Source organism: Gorilla gorilla, chromosome 10, assembly GCF_029281585.2.
Source record: "Gorilla gorilla gorilla isolate KB3781 chromosome 10, NHGRI_mGorGor1-v2.1_pri, whole genome shotgun sequence".
NCBI lineage: Eukaryota > Metazoa > Chordata > Mammalia > Primates > Hominidae > Gorilla > Gorilla gorilla.
In genome coordinates, this window is record NC_073234.2 from 96,760,388 (window position 1) to 96,783,368 (window position 22,981).

A 22,981-nucleotide genomic window follows, 5' to 3' on the forward strand; every position below is an offset into this window, starting at 1 on the left:
TAGAGTAGTTGTGACAGAGACCATCTGGCTCATAAAGCCAAAAATATTTACTAGTTGGACTTTTACAGAAGTTTGCTGATACCTGGTCTAGTGGTTCTTGTCTATCTCTTTAAGGAAAAAAAAAACTGTTCAAATGGATACAGTTAAAGTCAGGACTATAACTAAAATTCCTGAGTTTTAGGTTTATACATTGTTTCTAATTTCCTTCACATAAGTACAAAGAAAAAATTACCCCTGAAAATGAAATTATTTGATAGTGATAATGTGTTTTTACACATGCTATTTTGTCTACTCATGTCTAAATAGCAGAGATTCAGATAATATAATGATGTTGGTTAATATTAAAATGGAAACAGTTGAGAGAACACAGAAAAAAACAGTTTAAAATTGAATGTCAATTGCATTTGCAATATTCTCCTTCTGTAGGGGTGAAATTTATTTCACCGAATTTATCAGTACATAAAAATAGTTTTTAACTTATATATTTCTAATATAAGACCCTTAAGGAAAGCAGTTTATTCTTTGGTTACTGATATGCCCTTGACATCCAAAACATTGCTTGGTATCCACCAAGTAGACAGTATAAAGTACTGATTAAGATTATGATTTGTGCGGTAGAATTCTGGTTCTACCACTTACTAACACTGAAATTAAACCAGTTGCTCAACTACGCTCTGCCTCAATTTTCCTATCTATAAAGTAATGATGTTTGCAACATCAGTCTGAAATGTTATTCATGTAAAAAGAAAATCAGTTAAAATATACAAAGTACTTACAAGAGAACCTCACATGTTGTAGGGAATCCATAAGTGTTATTATTGTTGTTTTTATAAATATTTATTGAATGAATGTTCTTACAATAAACATAAAGTCTCATGATATTGCCCTTGTATACACGTTTTGATTTAATCATGTTACATGGTATTCATTTTTTCTGTTTTTTTAATTGTAATAAAAATTTTAACTTTTCTAAGATGGAATCCCAGTTTTTCTTTTGCTATACCTTGCATTGTTTGAAAGATGTCAGTGTATTATTTCAATACAAATAATATTTCATTCCCTAGTTATAATTTCACTTTTTATATTTAACTAATTTTTCACCTTATTTATGTTGGATATTCAAGTTTGAGAGGGAATAAAGAGTATATACATGACTTCTGGATATAAATTAGCTTTAAAAATGAAGTGGTTTGGCCATGTGCATTTGCATCCATATCCAAATCCATAGCCATGCCATATGAACCTGCATTCCAGACCTAGTACCACCATTGTTCGATGTATGTTCACAGTTCAGACACAGGCACCAAGAAGAATCCCCTCTACCACAACTTCTCCTGTGGGTGAAAAGGAAAGCAGGAGGACTTCAAAAGCTTTCATGACTGGGGACCCTGCAAGCCATTGCTGCCTTTGCAGACACTCTCAGCCTTGTCTACTAAAAACGCCATAGTCTTCACCGGTGCTGACCTCAGCTGATGGAACTACCTGGAGTCTAATTGCTGCCCATTCCTGGAGCTGGAACAGCCACTGTGTCCTTCAGAGAAGAAGCTACCATACCCACCCAGTTGGTGGCTTCATACCTTCCCATAGGTGAGGTCTTTCCTTACTGAAGCCAGTACATAAAGTTTAAAGAGGTGACAACTCCTTCAAATGTGCAGACATCAATGCATGTCTATGAGAATATGAAAAATCAAGAAAATGCCACAAAAGGAACACAATAATTTTCTAGTAACTGACCACAAAGAAATGGAGAATAATAAGTTGCCTGACAGGGAATTCAAAATGATTATTTTAAAGAAGCTCAGCAAGCTACAAGCAAACACAGATACACAACTTGAAAATAATCAGCAGAACAATACATGAAAAAAAAAGTTCAATAAAGAGGTAAAAATCATAAAAAAGAGTCTAACAGAAGTTCTGGAGCTGAAGAATAAAATGAAAACTACAATAGAGTGCTTCAATAGCAGACTTGATCAAACAGAAGAAAGAATCTAAAAATTCAAGGACAGGTCTTTTGATCTTAACCAGTCATAGGAGAGAAAAATGAAAAAAAGTGAAGAAAGCCTATCATATCTATAGAACACCATCAAGTGGGCCAGTTTATGCATTATGGGAGTCCCAAAAAGAGAAAAAGAAAGAAAGAAATTGATAGAAAGCATATTTAGAGAAATAACAGCTGAAAAATCCCCAAATCTCAGGAGATAAATGGCATGCAAATTCATGAAGCTGAAAAGTTCCCAAATAAGATCAACCCCAAAACACTGCACTGAGACAAATTATAATCAAATTATCAAAAGTCAAGGACAAAGAGATTAGAAAGCCACAAGAAAAAAGCAACTCATTATGTGAAAGAGAATCCCTGTAAGACTATTAGTAGATTTCTCAGCAGAAACATTGCAGGCCAAGAGGCAGTGGGATGATATATTCAAAGTACTGAAAGAAAATAACTGTCTACCAAGAACAATATATCCAACAAAATTATTCTTTAAAAGTGAAGAAGGGATAAATTCTTTCCAATACAAATGAAAATTGAAGGAGTTTTTCAGCTATAGATCTGCCTTAAAAGAAATGCACAAGCAAGTTCTTCAAATTTTAACAAAAACATGCTGAGTAGCAACATGAAAGCATGTAAGAGTATAAATCTCACCGGTTAAGGTAAACATATAGAGAAATGGAGGTTAAAGTAACATTATAATTGTATAAATTACTTTTAATCCTACTGTAAAGGTTAGAGATACAAAATTGTTCATGGATACACAATATAAAAAGAAACTCTGACTACAAGAACACAAATTGGGCAGAGTAAAAGGGGGAGCAAAAGTGTGGAGGTTTTGTATTCAATTGAAGTTAAGTTTCTATTAACTTAAAAAAGACTGTTGTAACTACAAGATATTTTAGGAAAGCTTTGAGCTAACCACAAATAAAATTCCCACAATATACATAAAATATACAAGAAGAAAAAAAATCAAAGCAAATAACTACAAAAAACCATCTAATTAAAAAGAAGACAGTAAGAGAGCAGAGAGAGAGAAAAATCGATGGCAAAATGTATAGAAAGCAATTAACAAAATGAAATTAGTAATTCCTCACCTGTCAATAATTACTTTAAATATACATGAATTAAAATCACCAATCAAAAGGCATAGCATGGCTGAATGGATTTAAAGGAAAAAAATAATATAACAAGATCCAGTGGTTTATTTTTCATAAGACACTCATTTTACATACAAAGACACACATAGTTTGAAAATGAGGAGCTGAAGAAAGTTATGTTATGCAAATGGTAACCAAAAGAAAGCTAGGGGTAGTTATGCTTATATCATGAAAAGTTATGCCATTCAAATGGTAATCAAAAGAAAGCTGGGAATGGCTATGCTTATATCAGACAAAATAGACTTTAAGTCTAGAACTGTCTCTAGAGGCAAGAAGATGATTATATAAACAGGTATATATATATATATATCTACGTGTGTGTGTATATATATGCGTATATATATGTGTGTATATATATGTGTATATATATGTGTGTATATATATGTGTGTGTATATATATATATGTCATTTTCATGAGCTCTCAGATGAAAACGAGAAACAAGGTATTGGAAACTAAAGTACATGCCATCCTGTTACACCTCTGCAAAGACTAGTAGAATTGTGTCTATATTATTGGACTTTATGGAATGAAGAACTTAAGAGTGAGGAACTATGATATCTGGTGAAAGAAATATCTAAGCAGCAAAGCATTCACTCTGCTGCGTGACTACTTTTAACTGTTTACAGTGAAGTGTGACAGAAAAGGATTGTCTTAAGGGCAGAATTTATAATTAAAAGGAAAGCAGAGTGAAAAACCTTGGAAAATTCACAGCGTGGGAAGGTAAAATGTGAAAAAATGTGCCCAAGCAACCATTTGCTAAAGAAATTACTACAGATGGAAGGGAGTCAAGGGCTACTCTTTAAGATAAACAAGTCACTTCTTACATGGATGGCAGCAGGCAAAGAGAGAGCTCATACAGGAGCTCTTATAATAACCCTCAGATCTCATGAGACTTATTTACTATCACAAGAACAGCACAGGAAAGACCTACCCCATGATAAAATTACCTCCCATTGGGTCCCTCCCACAACACGTGGGAATTCAAGATGAGATTTGGGTGGGGACACAGCCAAATCATATCACCACTCATTAGGCTCTACCTCCCAAAACTGTTGCACTGGGATTAAGTTTCAAACCTATGAACTTTTGGGAGATGTATTCAAGCCATAGCTTTCTGCCCCTGGTTCCCCAAATTAATAAATTTAATAAAATCAGACATGAAAGAGGAGACATTACAACGAATGCCTAAAAAATATAAAGGATCATAAGAGACTACTATGAACAATTATAACCCAGCAAACTGCAGAGCCGAGAAGGAATGGATAAATTCCAATAAACATACAATCTGCCAATACTGAATCAAAAAGAAATAGATAATCCGAACAGAAAAATAACAAATAAGGGGATTGAATCAGTAATAAACCAACCCAAATATGTCCATGAACCAGTGCCTTCACAGATGAATTCTACCAAACACTGAAAGAGGAATTGATACCAATTCATCTTAAGCTCTTCCAAAAAATAGAAGCAGTAACACTTAAAAGGTCAGGATCCCCTAATTCCAAAATCAAAGATACTACAAGAGAATAAAATTACAGGCCAATATTTCTGATGAACAAACATGCAAAAATCCTCAATATAATACTAGCAAACCCAATGAAACAGAACATTAAATAGATCACATATCATGACCAAGAGAGATTTATCTCTGGAATGCAAGGATAGTTTAACATACACAAATCAATCAATATGATCCAACACATCAGCAACATTTTTTAGAAACGGAATTATCTCAACAGATGCAGAAAAGGCAAATGAAAAAGTTCAACATCTATTTATGAAAAGTATTCTCAACAAAATTGGTATAGAAGAAAATTACCTCAGCACAATAAAGATCATGTGTGAAAAGTACATAGCTAACATCTTAATCCATGGAGAAAAACTGAAAGCTTTCCTTCTAAGATCCAGCACAAGAAAAGGATGCCCACTTTTACTACTTCTTTTTGACATAGTACTGAAGTCCTAGCCATAGCAATTAGACAGGGAAAGAAAATAAAAAGCAAACAATTGGAAAGGAAGAAGTAAAATAATCTGTATGCAAATGACATGACCACAGACATAAAAAACTGTAAAGGGTAACTGTTATAACTAATATCTATTTTAACTAATAAACAAAACAGTAAAGTTGCAGAATACAAAATCAACATTCAAAAATTAGTTGCATTTCCACACACAAACAACAATATAAAAAGGAAATTAAGAAAACAACCCCCTTAATAATAGCAATGAGAAGAATCAAATACTTAGCAATAAACTTAATCAAAGTGGTAAAAAACTTTAAAATGTATTTTAATATCTGTGCATTCTAGGGAAACCCCATACTCAACAATCTTTAATTTTCATAACATTAAATGTTTTACATTAATATTTAATAAGGAAATTTCAGAATTATTTTATTTAAATCTCAAAACCATTACATTAGAATTTTGATTGAATTACACCTATAAAATAACTTGGGAAAAATAGATATCTTTACAATATCTAGCTCCAGACACAAAAATGAAACTGTTGTTTCCATGTATTTAGGACATTTTGTATTTCCTAAAACAATGGGTTTTGCTATTTTAGCTAAAAATTTCTAAACATAATTCAGTGTTTACATATAAAATACATCTATATATCTATCTTTATAGTTATTTGAACGAAATATGCTTTTCACTAATGCTTTCTATTTATTGCTGGTGTGGGAATACTACTGATATTTACATATACATTTTTATATTACTTTATTAAGTTCATTAATAAATTCCAAACATTCTTTATGTTTCATGTGTTCTAGAGTCTCCTTTTTGCACATTAATATTCATTCTCACATTCTTTAGCAATAGAACTTTTGTATATGGCCATGAAAATAGAGATTGCATGTCCTGGTCTCTTTTACAGCTTAGAGTGATGTGAGACCAAGTTTTCTTCAATGGCATGTAAGTAAGAGTCATGTGTGCTACTTCCTGATCTTGCCCTTAAAAGTTTTCTTTATATGTTTATTAGCTCCCTATAATACCTGCTGGCTGGAAGTAGTGCCATCTGTGACAGGCACTTTAACCCATACAGCGTATTTATATGTCCCTCAGCCCACTTGTTCTGGATACAACAGACATATCAGTGCAGGTGCAAATCCATCTAATTCCATGGATAGATAAAAATGTATGCTTCTTGGAATAAGTGTTGATTAACCAAAACCTGGAGAAAAGATTTTAAAAGGAGAGATTAGAAGAAATGAATACATCCAAGAAAAGGGAAATGGCTCAGGCATTTACTAACTATGTGATTCAGGTGAATTACTTTAGGCATTAGAACCATATTTTCTGCATCTTTAAAGTGGGGATAGTACTCCCTGTTTTAAAGGTGATTAGATAATCGCAAGGTCTCAATACATTTTCACTGTTAATAACAGCAATAACCTCGTAATGTGGGGATCCATAAACTTCAAGGTAAGGAAAGGTAAGTAAATGGTTGGAGCTTTCTGAGAACGATAAAACAGCACTTACATAAATATACTTGACTCAGCCTCATGCCTCAAAAACACTAGTTGCCTTTACTAAACTTGCTAGTGACAGTATTTTATTTTTTTATTTATTCTTTTTTGAGATGAAGCCTCACTCTGTCGCCCAGGATGGAATGCAGTGGTGCAATCTTGGCTCACTGCAACCTCCACCTCCCAGGTTCAAGCGATTCTCCTGCCTCAGCCTCCTGAGTATCAGGGACTACAGGCCTGTGCCACCATGCCCGGCTAAATTTTTGTATTTTTATTTATTTATTTATTTATTTATTTATTTTTAGTAGAGAGGGGGTTTCACCATGTTAGCCAGGATGGTCTCAAAGGTCTCGAAATCCTGACCTCATGATCACCCAACTTGGGCTCCCAAAGTGCTGGGATTACAGGCGTGAGCCACTGCACCCAGCCCCTACAGTATTATTTAATTGTTTTGTAATTTTCTTTTAAAAGACTCTCTCTCTCTCTGCACTGGCTTTACAAAACTTCCACGACACATTTTCTGATTCTACTGTAAGTTATTTTCTTCCTTATCTCCCAATGACACTGTTTTCTACATGACAAATACCATTTTGGCTTTATCAACATGTTATTAATTCATAATATGACAGATCTATCAGCACTATTTGTAAAAATATTCAATTAAAAAAATTAAGATGATTTATAGTTGTGTGGTAAAGAATTTGACCTTACCCAAAGGAGGTCAGGCTTTTGCCCTCAGCCTTAAGGAGATAATCTTGTCATACCCAGTAAAAGTGTTATTTTAAGGTGAGGCTGACTACACCTGATAATCCAGCTTGAGGGACAGTTATGCCAGTTTGACCAACTAGATGATTTAGGGAGCTTTCTCTCCCAACTTCAAAGCTGTGATGAATCAAACAGGTAATTAATCGATCATGCTTATGTAATGAAGCCTTGATTGAAACTTCAAAGATTGATTGACATTCCTTGGTTGGTAATACTCTGTCATGTGTCAATTCTAGAAGGGTAATACGTTCTGAGGATAACAGAAGCTCTGTGTTTGGAATCATCCTGGACTCTGCACTTTGTTTCTCCTGCTTTGGCTGATTTTGATCTGTAACCTTTACCTATAATAAACCATAACTATAATATAATAGATTTCAGTGAGTGCTGTGAGGCTTTCTAGTGACTTATTGAACCTAAGGGTGGATGTGAGAATTTCCTGAACTTGCAGTTGGTATCAGAAGTGAGGGAGGTCCTATGGAGGACTGTGCCCTCAGATGTTGCAGTTTGGCTAAACTCAGGTAATAGTATATGGTAAATACCAACTGATCAAGTTATATTTGTTTTTTGCTAGCAAGTTTTTTAAAAGTAAAATCATTAGCAATCAATTATCAATTAAAAAATTAAGGCAATTAATGTATATCTTTTTCATCCATCTTATTTATTTATTTATTTATTTACTTAGTGTTCCAAGAGTTCAGTTATTTGGAACTTCCACAGTTTTCAATACTTGAGAGCTATTGCACTTTCTTGTTAAAAATGACACGGGAACAAATAGGTACTGCAGAAATCCTTTCATCTTGTTTAATATGACCTGAGGTGTCACATTTTCTATATTTAAAATATAGTGGCCACTGTAATGTTCTCATGCTATTTATTACTATTATACTGAAGTCTATACTGTGATATAATAATCAAATGTATCTTAAAAACTGTAAATATCTGGATGCTTTAATTAATCTTTTATGTATAGTTAAATGTTAAATTTTATCAAAGTAAAGTATTTGGCATTTTTAAAGGTAGTTTAATTTGATTAATTGATTTAATACATGCTTTATTAATTTACACATTTTATGTCTCTTTCAGTGTAATGGAGTTATAAATTTTGAGATAATTCATGTATATATAATAGATATGAAGATATCATGATGGATTCAAATTACTGAAAGATGAGGAAACTATACCAGTTTTATACAGGAGGAATTATTGTTGGGAGAAAAGCCAGGTGACATAGTAACTACACCGAAACTGAAAGTCAGACATCTTGGATTTGGATTCCTGTCGACTAGTGATAACACTCAGAACAATTCACTTAGGTTCTATATGACTCAATTTCTTAACTTTCAAAATGCTAGTAATAATTATCCTTTTCTCATACATTAATTATTATAACTAAAAAATGTGTGTGGGTTCGGGGTATTGTTACAGAACTTACTGTAGTACCAAGCACACAGTAACCTTCTCTAAAATTGCAGATGCTATTATTTTTATCAAACATGTGAATAAGTGAAATGCAATATCATTTATAAAATGCATATAGTGCTACAGAATTATTCTATGAACAAATAAGGTATTTGTTTATTCACAAGAAGATTTCAAAATACAAAAAAAAGGAGATGTAGTCGTGGGTATAACAAAGTACAGAGTACTACTATCATTTCATTTTTTATCACATTCAAAGTATCAACAGAAAAGTATTTTCATTTGCTCAACTAATAACTAATGTTGACTTTTGAGTCCAATAATAGCAATACAACTTCAGTATGTCAAGTTTACAAAGTGCTTCCCTGTATATTGTCTCATCCAAATATTACGACTTCTTTGAAAGATACGTCCAAAATTTACTAATACATTCTATTTCACGGATGAAAAAGAATGAGGCACTGAGAAGTTGAATTAATTGCCAGGTGCTATGGAATTAGTAAATGATAGCTCTATAATTCAATCTTGAATCTTCTGACTTAAAGTTAATATTAACTTTTTATCTTGCCTCTCACCAAAGTTCAATACTTCATCTAAATTTCTAAGCAATAAGTAATCTTTCTCAAAACGTTAGCTTAAAAACAATAAGAATAAATATGGGTAAAATAAAATAGGTCAATTTATGATGCTTATGATCAAAGTATTAATATCAAACATGATCTTACTATTAATAGAGAAAAAAAGCATTCAAAATCTCCACATGCAAAAATAAAACTATGTCTGCTACCACAAATTAAAAAAAAAAAGCCGTATGCTCTCATCAAAGAAAATATTCTAATCAAAATAGGAGAGAGTCTGGAAAGATTTGCAAACAAACTTCAAATGTCTTATACACAGTAGGTGACACTTTTAACTTCTATTTTAGATAATTGCTTCACACAAGACTTGGAACTAGTAAAATTAGTGGAAGTAGCAAACAGTAATTTTGTTACCTATCTTCTTTGTTGGATTTTAACAGGTATTGTTATAAAACACCTTGATTTTTTTTGTCTGGGAAAGATTCTTTGTATTATAACAGTACAATCATCAACAGCAAAAGATACATTTTCTATTGATGAAAATAACTTGCACAATTTACAGTTTATTCATTTATCTTTATAATACAATATCATCATAAAGGATAATCAAGAGGTACAATAAGAAATCATAGGTCTTTGTAAATAACTACTGGTTTAACAATACTGAAACTTTTAGTTTACCAATCTAAAATTTAAAAAAAATCCATTGTTCAACCATTATTCAACTTTTCCAGGAAATTAAAATCTATACAATCTTCTAACCAAAAATGATACATTTCCAACAGGAATAATACTTTCCCAATAAGTGGGTCTTTTGGAATCTCACAACTGTTGGCAGGCAAGCTAAAAGCATAGCATCAGATAGTTTTGCATTATCTTTAAGGAATATAAGTTCAGAGTTCCAAGGGTGTCACTGTCCTATGCAAACACTGTTGTCATTAAACGCATACTGTCATCTGGTAAGTTTAGTCATGGTGACTTGTTTCAATTGTTAATAAAACAAACAAACAAAAAATCTCTTTGACTTTCTGTTCGAATGTTAACGGAAAAGTGGTCATGGAATTTACTAATATGATTCCTAATGTTTAAAATAAGCTAATCAGTGGAATTAGAATATGTAGCATGCATAAACATGTGGAAAATTAGAAAGTCATTATGAGAGTAATCATTTTTATAAAGCAGTGATAGACATACAAAATTAAATCTGCTTTCATCTCACAGAACTGAGAAAGAGGTAGAATTTAAAAATACAAAAGTGAATAATTTGCAAAGGCCCCTCAAAAGAAATGATTCTTATTTTTAGGATTCTGAAATAATTTAACTTAAGAGCTTTTGCAGTGGTCTCTTTTTCTACATCTGGAGCTTTCTACTCACAGATATGGCAGTTTTAATTTGAAGAGAAAACTGACTTAGTCACTTGATTAATTTTTCAGATAAATGATCCTATAACTTCAGATGAGTATTTCTATTACTTCCCTCTAGGCAAATTCCTTAATAGAGTATTGTTCAGCAAATCTACTTTCTCCATGTTTTTCTGCATAATTATCAGCTATTTAAGTTTCTTTTAAACTATTCAAATACAGCTGAACTACTCATGGATTTCAGAAGTTCCCTAATTTTTACCCGTGTCAAATTTTAGGGAAAAGTTATAACACTGATTTTATTATAAGTGGCCAAAGCAATCAAAGACAACTTTAGCTCAATATTTGTATCTCCTCCTTTTGAATTATGATGAATAAAATAACTTTATAGATTTAAATAAGGAAATACCATTGGAGAATCCATGTTGTTTCAGTTGATAAGAGCTGTGAAATACTGGCTTTTATTTAATTTGCTGGGGTAACTTAATGAGAACCTCATCTGGGTCCACCATCCCATACTAAAATTTCTTTGCTTAGTCTTATTGGTTCCTTGCCATGTTCTATGTTGTCTCGTTTACAGTCTCCTTAGTTCCTAAAATGTAACTCTGTTCTCACTTTCCTTAGCAGATAACCCATTTCCTTGAGAAGAACCCCTGATAAAAAAGAAATCATCTCCAAATCAATATCTTCATTCATCACTACACTACATGTTCTATTTTCCTTCCTCCATTTCTCAGAGGAAGGAGTTCTATTACTTGCCATTGATCTTAAAATTATAGTTATCCTCCACTGTGCTTCCATCCATAATTTCATGTCCTTCATTTGTGGCTTTGTTTTCAACAGCTATAAGCATTTTCAATTCTGTCCCATTATAATAAGGCTGTCACTCAATACTGTCTGGAATCATTCAGCATATACTCTCTCCTTCCCTTCGTTGCTGAATTTCTCAAAAGAGTATTACCTTCTTTCATTTATCTGAACTCATACATACTTTTAATCGCAGCTATTCTACTTTCATTAGAGTTTACTGCAACTATCTCTGTAAACATTTCCAGTGACCTCCTAACTATAAGTGAAATCATTTCATATCAGACATAATCCTCCATGCCTTCAAGAAACATTGAACACCTCCAATCTTTATGCTTAAAACTCTCTCTCTCTCAATATCTTGCTATCTCACTACTTCTATCTCTAATTTGGTTCAGTGACTCTTGACTTGCTTGAGTCTCATATCTCTCCTTCCTTCATTCCAGCCTTTTGCTTTTAGAATAGCTTCCACCTTTGCCTGTATCTATTCACCTTTTCCAGTTTTCCATTTATTTCCATGCATTTAACAGAATACTAGTTGTTAACCTAACTCAAAGGATTTGGGGGATGATTACATGGAATAATGTGTATGATGCAATGGCTATGATCCATGGGCCTGTAATGCCCCCAAAATGTGTGTTGCTGCCTCTAGCTCCTTTCAACATCCTGATGCAATATTTTTCTAAATGTGAATGGTACTTAATATGCCCATGCAAGTTCTTTAATTTTTCCTTAGGAAAATAGACTTCAGAGATAAAGCTGGTTGTAGATGAGGTACAATAATTGTTAATTTCCTTGGAAAATTCTAATTGAAAGTTGGTAAATTCAGTGGTTGGAATAAGTATGCACAGAGTAAAGGCAATAAAAAATATAGTTCAGCCTGCAACTACACTGCCAGTTCTTTTTATGTATAATGTAATCATGTGGAAAGGCTTTTAAAATAAGCACGCCTGTGTATTCACTGCAAATTAGTCTGTCAATTGAATTTTTACAGGTGCTTCTGAATAATCCATTTCGTCTGGCTTAATTACATAATTTTAAAAGTGTACAGGTTTCTGATAAAAGAGAACACATTGTTAGGATGTAATCTATTTATTCCCCCTTGTACTTCCCTTTATTGTGCTTTTTTTTGGCTTTCCAATTTTAAGCAATAACAACAATACTCTGCAAAAAAATAAAGACTTTATTGTATTTTCTGTGTCTAAATTGTCTGGGCTCACTTTTTTAGGACAATGGCCTGGAACATGTATTCAACGTTAACAATCCAATCTGCCTAAGTGGGGCCATTCAAAAAGGCCTAAAATTACAACACATTTTCATTATGTATATATTTATTTACAATATTTTGTTTGATTTTTAAAATTTATATTTGCCATTACTAAAAGAACATAAGAAATGCCACACTAAGTAATACCTGTGGTGTACTCAGTGCTGTATTTTCTGACACTGTCCCCTTGATTCTTTTAAGATCATGAAGATTCTTTTAAATCTATCTTTAAACACAGTACCTTGACCATCTAATACATTTTTTACCTTTAACTTTTTAAGATACCATTAGTCTATAAAACCGAAAATCCAATCACATCTCTTCTCTTCCTAAAAATTCTGTTGGCTCACTGCTGACTGCAGGACAAAGCCCAGCTCTAGCTACCCCTCACTCAGATCTGCCTCTCTCTGTCGCCTCCTCCCCAATCCTACCTCTACCTGCTTCCATTTTCTTTCTCCAAGCCCATCTGGTGAGCTCTTTATATCACTTTTGTAGCACCATCTGTTTTTCCTATTCATACCCCTACAATGAATTCCTCCCTTTGGTAATATTACTAAACCTTGTACCTACATTTATATTCACATTAGTCATACTGTATTATAATTATGTTTACTGTGATAAAACAAGATAAATAATTAGTTTTTTAAATCATTTTTAAGTGTGCCCTTTAAGTACTACTCAATGGCATAAAGTACATTCACATTGTTAATCAGCCATTACCATCATCTGTCTTCCGAACTTCATTCATCTTCCCAAACTGAAATTCTGTACACATTAAATACTAACTCTTCATTATAATTGCTTTTTAACAAATAGATAGGGTCTTGCTTTGTTGCTGAGGCTGGTCTCACACTCCTGAGTTCAAGCGACCCTCCTGCCTCAGTGTAACGAGTAGGTAGGATTTCACATATATGCCACCACACCCAGCTTACAATTAGTTTTTAACAGGTCTATCTTACATACTGGCCTTCAGAGCAGAACTAACTTTTTTTTTTTCAATACAGAGTCTTGCTCTGTCACCCAGGTTGGAGTGCAGTGGCGTGATCTTGGCCCACTGCAACCTCTGCTTCCCGGGTTCAAGCGATTCTCCTGCCTCAGCTTCCCGAGTAGCTGGGATTACAGGCACGCACCACCACGCCCAGATGATTTTTGTATAGAGACTGGGTTTCACCATGTAGGTCAGGCTGGTCTTGAACTCCTGACCTCATGATCCACCCACCTCGGCCTCTCAAAGTGCTGGGATTACAGGCGTGAGCCACTACGCCCGGCTAGAACTAACTTTTTACAAATATGAGTTTGTTAACATATTTATACCCAGTACTTAATGAAATGCCTGGCAAATGGAAGATGCCCAATAAATATTTGTTAAAGTACCATGATTAAAATCACATATTATATTATTATGCTAACCAAACGCATCAAATTATGCCAACTTTCTAGCTCTTTGACATGTCAGCCTTACACTTTACCAAAAACAAAACATTAACAAAAAAAAACACACAAAAACATACCTTTAATGGTTTTCACTTTACCAAAGATTAAAAAAAAAAAAAAAACAGAAAAAAACCCCATAATATTACCTTTAGTGCTTTCTCATTTCAGAAAGCATAAAATCTACAAATTTTTAGCTCTTCAGAATCTGGATCCCATCAACCTCTTTACCCTCCTCTTCTGTATCTTTTCACACCCTGACTTTTATCAATGCAACATTCCTTATTCTTGAAACAGCAGTTTCAGATTTTCTTAATCATTCTGTCTCCTCAGCCTGAAATACTTCCCACAGTTTTGAAGTTAAATCATAGCCTTCCTTCAAGGATATGCTCAAATGCTGTCTTTTTAGGTTGAAGTCTTCTCCGATCCTTTGGCACAGAATACGCTTCTTCTCTGTTCCCTTCTGTATTTTGCTTGTGCCTGTATTTTGTATTTAGTTAGTTTTTGCACTAAGTTACATCTTCGTTATACGTGTATACGTCTGTCTCTTTCACTAGAGGGCAAGTTACATGAAAATTTACTTAATACCTCATTTATTTTCTTTCTTTCCATTTCTTCCTTTCAGAGACTCTCAAAATTTTCTGCACATGGTAGAGATTAATTAATTAAATTGAAAGAAGAAACAACTTGTTCATTTGATACATATGATCAACATATTGCTGTTTATTGAGCATACTGAATGTTGTTCAAATGGTTCATTAAGAGAATAGTCAAAGAACAACATGAAAACACTAGTCAGAATGAAGTGTAGATAATGCAATTTGACAAACATATTGATCAAGAGGCTCATATCACTGTTACTGAGTGAAATAAATATAAAGGAGAGAGATGAAGTCTATTTCTCAGTAAACTAACTACATAGGCTTACACAAGTATAAAATTAACCCTAATACTTGTTGAACAGTCGTAATACAGGCTGAAGTAATGAGCTTTAGCCATTAATTAATTAGCCTGTTGGCAAAGAATTATAAAATAGTTCATTTAAGAGGTGACATCTGAGCTTGAGCTTAAATGAGGAAATATGTTTTCAATGAGTGATTTGGGGTTGTGGAGGTATTCCAGGAAAGACTTTAGCATAAATAAGATTTAGAGTTAGGAAAAATGTTGGCTTCTTTAAAAAACAATACACTCTATGACTTAAGGCCTTAGAATGACTCAGGCAGAGCAATAGGGGTGGTGGAGTTAAAGTAGAATCTGTAGGTTAGGAACACTGAAGAAATTTTCGATGGTATGTTACAAGTCTATGTAACATATATCACTACATTGTTAACATATATTAATATAGCATAATAGATCATTATGTTATCAGTGTATTAATATGGCATATATCATATATAAGTATATATTATAGATGAGAACATATTACAAAAATAATCATTATAATTGGGGCTTCACTCAGCAAGTTTAACCTTGCAGAATTACACAGCAAAAGAGATAAGCAATAAGAACAGATAAAAGCCTACTGTAATATTTCAGGTGAGAATGCATGAAGACCTGAAATATTGTAAATTTAATACATATGGAAAAAGATGAGAGTAAACAGATATGGGGAACATTATAGACACAATTATATACATAAATTGAAACAATCTGAAAGCAGAGAGTTAAGACAAATTCAAAGATAAATACATTTTCAAGTAGGAGGGAATAGTAGTACATTAGGAGAAATAACTTCTCTGGTCTCATCTGTAAAATAATAGTAGTATGTACCTTCCAGCATTAGTGTACTGACATATATGTATTTAGCAATAAATATTAACTATGATTACTATTAAGTGCTCCATAAAATGATCTAGTATTGATGTCATTATGGACAATAAAATCTGACTCTAAAACAACTTTATTATTTTATTTGTTTATAAGAATAATGAAAAGTTATTAAAATTTCAAACACTACAGAAACATATGGTATATATACTTGCAAACAATGGAGAAAACAAATAACAGTTTGGTACTTATATCTAAAACTTTTTCTATTCCTGTCATAATGAATTATTATTATTATATTTGAAAAATATTGAGATTATTCTATGCAACTTCATTCTTTTTACATAGCAGAATGTTTTGGGGATTTATCCAGAAAAGAACATACAGTAGTTTTGTATTCTTTTTAATGAGGCAACTCACTTTATTACATTAATGTGCCATATAGAATCTAAGAGGACATCAGGAAAACGAGGTGGCATTTCAGACCCATCAGAGCATAAGGCACTTTTGTGTAAATTAGAAAATGTACTCCTTGTAGGTGGCTATGTCCTCTGGTGCATGTCTGGATTAGCAAACCCTGAGCTATATTTCAGCTCCCACTGACCCCCCTGCTGGAAATTTGTAGGAGAGAATAATCTATACAATCATTAACAAAGCCCTGTGGAAATGCCAAAGGGATGTTTGAAATTTTCTGTGGAGCTCAGAAGGGTATATAAACTTTGAGCTATAGATTTTAGTTTCTTTTCTACAGAAGTCATGGTTGAATTCCTGGATGTCTGGGAAGAATAGATGAGCGATCAATGAAAGAGATTATATAAAGAAAAGATATTAGGAGGTGATAACTCCAAACCCACCCGTGAGAATAAGACAAGCGGTGGTGGTGGGGGGAGGAGAGAGAGAAAGAGAAAGAGAGAGATTCTGTATATAATAATGATAGATAGATGAGAGAATAAAGTCTATTAAAATCATATAATGATGATAGAATAAACTGTATGGTCTTTTCAGATTCTACATATGCATATATGCGTATGTATGAATATATCAAGATATCATTCACAATCTAAATCTCTTCTCTTAATTCTCCGTTCTGAATTTGGGAATTGAATTAATTCAGAAAAAAATGTTTGGATAAGATTTTATATCTAAACTGTCACTGTAACAACCAGAAACTCAAGAACCAAGCAGATTATCATAATATAGCACCCTTACTCTTCAAGATGGCAATATGAACTCAGAAAACAAATAGATTTGAATGTTAAGGGACACTTGTAAATACATTTTAAATTTAATTTAAAATCTGAAACATTGCCGGGTGAGGTGGCTTACGCCTGAAATTTCAGTGCTTTGGGAGGCCGAGTTGGGCAGACTGTTTGACCCCTGGAGTTAAAGACCAGCCTGGGCAACATGGCAAAACTCCATCTCTACAAAGAATACAAAAAAAATTGGCTGGGCATGGTGGCATGCAACTGTAGTCCCAGCTACTCGTAAGGCTGAGGTTTGAGGATCACCTGAGGCTAAGAGGTGGAGGGTGCAGTAAGCCTTGATCGTGCCACTGCACTCCAGCGTGGGCAACAGAGTGAGACCCTGTCTAAAAAAAAAAAAAAAAAAAAAAAAAAAAAAGTTAAATCTGATGCATCAAATAAACGTTTCTCCAGCTCCTTGCTCATTTAGTCATACGCAGCACTTTTGCTCTGGTTCCTGATTATTCGGCTCTTAATAATTTTTTACACTTTTTCATGAAAATTTGCTCTTTTTTTAAAAACTATCTTCTTCAGTTATTACCTCCAACATTCAAAAGTCACCTAGTTCTTATCCTAAAGCTGCTAATAGTATGAATTTTTCTAAATGTATTTTGTCAGGTTTCTAAATATATCTTCTTATCATCAATACATGATGCTTTACTTACAGTGATTTCTTATACCAATTGCTGTTACTATAGAGAATCAACAACTCAAACTGCAAGTGTCTTCTGATTTTTTCGTATTTCATTTTGAAATATCAATTTTATTAAAAAGTTAAAGTTGACTCTTTTCTAATTACTCTCTTAAAAGAATCACTATTGATAAGTGATTTATTATTAGAAAACTAAAGTAAATTTTCTTTATCGCTGGGCTTGTGAATTTCTAAATAGGGATTCGAGTTAAGCCACATGGACATTAGTTAAAATCAACAACAAAACCAAAATGGAAGTTAATAATGAGCACGATAATTACTAACAGACATGATTTTTACTTATGCAAGTGATTCTTATTTGTACAAATGATTTTAAACAAAACGAATGGCATTCAGAAAAGTCTGCAGTAGATACACAGGAATGCTAAAAAGTAAAAATTTATTTTATCTATGTAAAATCAATCAAATGTACCACACTGCCTATAGGAGACTATAATAATACTTGAGGGATAAAACTCTATTTCAGAAAACAGTCATAAATCTTTCCTCCACTTTTGTTCTCAAGGGCTGCTGTTCAATTTTATGTATAATTGAAGTAACTGCTTAGTTGCTATTCCTGGAGCAAATTTTCAGAGCCTCACTTTGAGACAGAGTCTGGCTGTCTTGCCCAGGCTGGAGTGCAGTGGCGCGATCTCGGCTCACTGCAAGCTCCGCCTCCAGGGTTCACGCCATTCTCCTGCCTCAGCCTCCCGAGTAGCTGGGGACTACAGGCACCCGCCACCACGCCCAGCTAATTTTTTTTGTATTTTTAGTAGAGACAGGGTTTCACCGTGTTAGCCAGGATGGTCTCGATTGATCTCCAGACCTCATGATCCACCCGCCTCGGCCTCCCAAAGTGCTGGGATTACAGGCGTGAACCACCGCGCCTGGCCTATGGGACACTTTTATTTCAGCTTACTTTAGCCAAGTGGTCTCATCACACCTTTGTTTATGACAAACAGAAATTGTATCACGGTCATATTAAGCCATGCTTTTATATTAGTAGCCACCAAACTTTTTGTTTGTTTGCCCTTATCAATGAAATATTTTGAGAAATGCATCCAAAATGAATGTATATTTTATCACACATAAAAATCACAATTAACATTAATAAAATATAATATGAATACACATTTTACGTTTTTTTCTGATAGTTCCAGGAACAAGTACACCCCATCCTGAAGATAATTTATCAACCCCATCTCTTTAAAAGACTGTGTACTCCTTCTCATTACCTATTATTCCAGAGGTTCTTTTCTTCTATGATGACTGAGAGGTACCAATCTCTTATTTCTTTTTTTTTTTTTTCCCCAAACCATCCTGTTTACTAAGCTGAATCTGGTCATCAAAAAGTTTTCTTTCCTTTTTAAAAATGGCTATTTCATCATTTATGGTTTTAACACTACTAGCCTTTAATTCACATAGAGTTTACTCTCCTACTAGGTGAAAGTCCATTATTTCTAAAGGTTAAATTGTTATGGCTGGGACAAAGAAAAGCATATATACACTCATTTGGTTAATCTAGCTTATTTTGAAGAACAAAAGAGTGGCTGGGCGCGGTGGCTCACGCGTGTAATCCCAGCACTTTGGGAGGCCGAGGCAGGCGAACCACGAGGTCAGGAGTTCAAGACCAGGCTGACCAACATGGTGAAACCCCGTCTCTACTAAAAATACAAAAATTAGCCGGGGGTGGTGGCACATGCCCGTAATCCCAGCTACTTGGGACGCCGAGGCAGGAGAATTGCTTGAACCCAGCAGGCAGAGGTTGGAGTGAGCCAAGATCACACCACTGCACTCCAGCCTGGGTGATAGAGCAAGACTCCGTCTCAAAACAAAAAACAAAACAAAACAAAACAAAACAAAAAACAAAGGAGTTTGTACTGAGAAGATTTATTGAGTGGTTTGAAAATGTGTATTTGTCTGTATGCATAATGTATATGTAAACATTATCTTGTTATAAATCCCTTTATAAGACTTATCTTTACTGATATTAGCCTCATATATTTTTATAAATCTATTTATATTTACTTATTTTTTATTGATCCATAATAGATGTACATACTTTGGGGGTACTTGTGATAATCTGATACATTCATATAATGTGTAAAGATCAAAGCAGGTTATTTGGAGTATCCACCACATTAACTATTTATCTTTACTTTTTACTAGGAACGTTTAAATTCTGTCTTCTAGCTATTTTGAAATGTATATTAGATTAATGTTAACTATAATCAACCTCCTGATCTAGATCTATGGAACACTAGGTCCTATTTCTTCCATCTAACTGAAAATTTGTACCCATTAATCAACCCTCTTCATTATTCCCTCCCCTCTACCCTTGGTTATTTAAGAGTAAGAAGATTTTGCTAATTTATATTAGTATGTCCAATACTAGTAATACCAATATTACATTACTGGAATAAACTTGTAGGAAAAATGCAGCCTTATAAATGTCAGAGAAAAAGAGAGATGGGACTATTTTAATGGCTGACACAGGTTAAACTTCTCTCTCTCTCTTCCTCTCTGTCTCTCTCTCTCTCTCTCTCTATATATATATATATAAAATTTTATTTTATCTATGTAATATCAATAAAATGTACCACACTGTCCATAGGAGACTATAATAATACTTCAGGGATAAAACTATATATATATAGTTTTATATCTTAGGTATTATATATATACATATTTAGAGAGAGATAAACAAATATAGATACATGTATATATAAACAAATTTATTTACTCTCTATATATACCTAATTATCCAAGATAATTTGTGCGTTAAAACCCAAGAGAAGTAAAATCTTCCGAAGATAAAATAACTCTTTAAATCTTAAAAAGATGATTGAAAAAACTTTTTTGGGGGTTGTGAATAGTAGCAGAAGTGGATTCAGTGACGTCACTAAATATGAGTACAGTGCTTTTAGAAGATAAGAATAGGCAGGACCTGAGGGCAAGTATATCTCTCCAAGGAGTTCACTTTTATTTGTAGCATTTTCTAAGTTTAACAGTTATTTGATATGTGTTCCAATTTTGAGCTGTGTTTTCCTTCTTGAAAGGACTGACGTTGTGCCTGTAGTCTTTCTAAATCTTCATCTCACTAGCTCACATGTCACTAGGTTTTGATAATTTTCCTTTGGTCTAGTAGTGACACATATAAATAACCAAAAATCAGAAAACAAGACTCTGGCAACTAATTTCAACAAGCCTTGTTCAATGGCATAGACAGAATGTAATTTATTTTTTGTGACAGTTATAATAAAAGTGACGTGAAACACAAGGGATGTAATGTCAGCGATATTGCACCTCAAAAGAGGAGAAAGTGTGGCATGTTACCTCCTGATTAGCAGCAGCTAGTTCTTCTTCCAGTGCAGAGACTCTTTCTAAAGAAACCCTCAGTCGCTCCCTTACCTAGAAGAAAAATCAAAATATGTGCAGTAATGTACATCCCATACATATTAAACTGTGCTGAATCCATAATTAACATCATCAGAGACAGTAAATTTGGCAAATTATTAAAGTATTTATATCCCTGCGTGCTCAGAATACTAAATCTGGCAGAAATACAATGAATGCATTGTCACCTCGTATTGTCACTGTATCAAGGGATTTCCTTGTAAGCAAAGGCTTTTGGTAGTTCCCTGATAGAGCTTCAGGTGGGGTTGGAGATTGACTTGTCTTGCTCTGAATTCTGATTCATAGTAAGTGGAGACAAAGTTTAAAAGTATATTATGAATTCATCTAAAAAATAGTCACTGTTTAAGCATGACAAATAGGAAAAAAAGTACCCCACCTTTTTCTCTACTTCTGTAAAACAACAAGTGAATTTTCATTTGGTACTTAGTATCTAATTTCAAAAATTATTTGCCTGAAGGAAAGGCCTTTTAGAACCTGAAAAATGTTCTTCGCTTCTCTGTTTTTTATTAATTAGAGGTCTACTTTGTTTTTGAGGAATTGTAAACTACTTAAGTATCTTGGAATTTCCAACTAGCTTCCAGATACCAAAGGTTAACCCATTGTATTTTATAGAACAAAAATCTCTGTATATTTTAGTTTGAAAGTCATAATTTATGCTTGTTTCTTACATAACTGAAACTCGAAGAAGTATTTCTTTGATTCTTGCTTTCTTAGAACTTTGTTTTAGTTGTTTTATGTTTAGATCTATATATATGTCCTGATATATATATATATAAAACAATTCAGAGAAAGAAATATTGCTGAATTAAAATGAATGACCATAGCAGTTTAATTTTCCTTAAAAAAATCAAAAAACTTTATAGCTTTAACTTAAGATGCAATTCATGGTGGGTTTTCGATTATTGATAAATTAACTTAGATTTTTCATGGGAATGCTACAGTATTTGTGCAGTTAAGATGTGTTTTAACATATAATTATATTCCTATGAGCTTTCATTTTGTTAACTTACTGACAGCATATTTTAATAAATGATATTTTTCTCCTCTAATAAGATTTAACTGGGAATATAGATTAAATTTATAAAATATGTAAAAACCCAGATACATAAAAAATTAAATTGGAATTATAATATTATTTTTCCACTTAGCAAACAAACAAAAAGTCAGTAATGTCCTATTAACCTAGAATCCTATTAGGAATGTTTAAGAATCTAAATCACATTTTAGTATTGTATTACAATACCATGTATATTCAAATGAATGGATGCATTTAATTCCTGAAATAGACCTTGAATCAGCAATAAAAATATCCAAGTAGGGGTTTTAATATTAATTATATTTTGTTATGCTTAAATTCTCTAAAAACAATAATACACACATAAATGGAGACTTGATGTCTAAAAGAGTTGCACAGGATCTTTCATCATATTGAGCTAGAGATTAACTGCCAAGTATCATTCCTGTTAGACAAATATCCAATTGTTAACAAAATACATAGGATTAATGCTGATTAATAACCAAACACTAGTTACATAGCAGGAAATCTTTGATGATTTGATTTGGAGAATACTTTTTTATGAATTTTGAATACATGAAAAAGAAGCAAATATC

General features: G+C 33.2%; 1 protein-coding gene across 25 annotated transcripts in view; it reads right to left on the reverse strand.

Annotated features, from left to right (window-relative positions):
* The window catches only part of PPFIA2 (PTPRF interacting protein alpha 2), a 499,610-nt gene that overhangs the window by 160,461 nt on the left and 316,168 nt on the right, over positions 1–22,981 (reverse strand). For 23 of the 25 annotated variants that reach the window (XM_055358835.2, XM_055358845.2, XM_055358837.2 and 20 more), the window contains one exon: positions 21,290–21,364. The exons of the other annotated variants lie outside the window; for them this stretch is intronic. In XM_055358835.2, the coding sequence (XP_055214810.1) occupies positions 21,290–21,364 (75 nt within the window). The remainder of the gene's footprint in view (positions 1–21,289; positions 21,365–22,981) is intronic. 25 annotated transcript variants of the gene reach the window in all.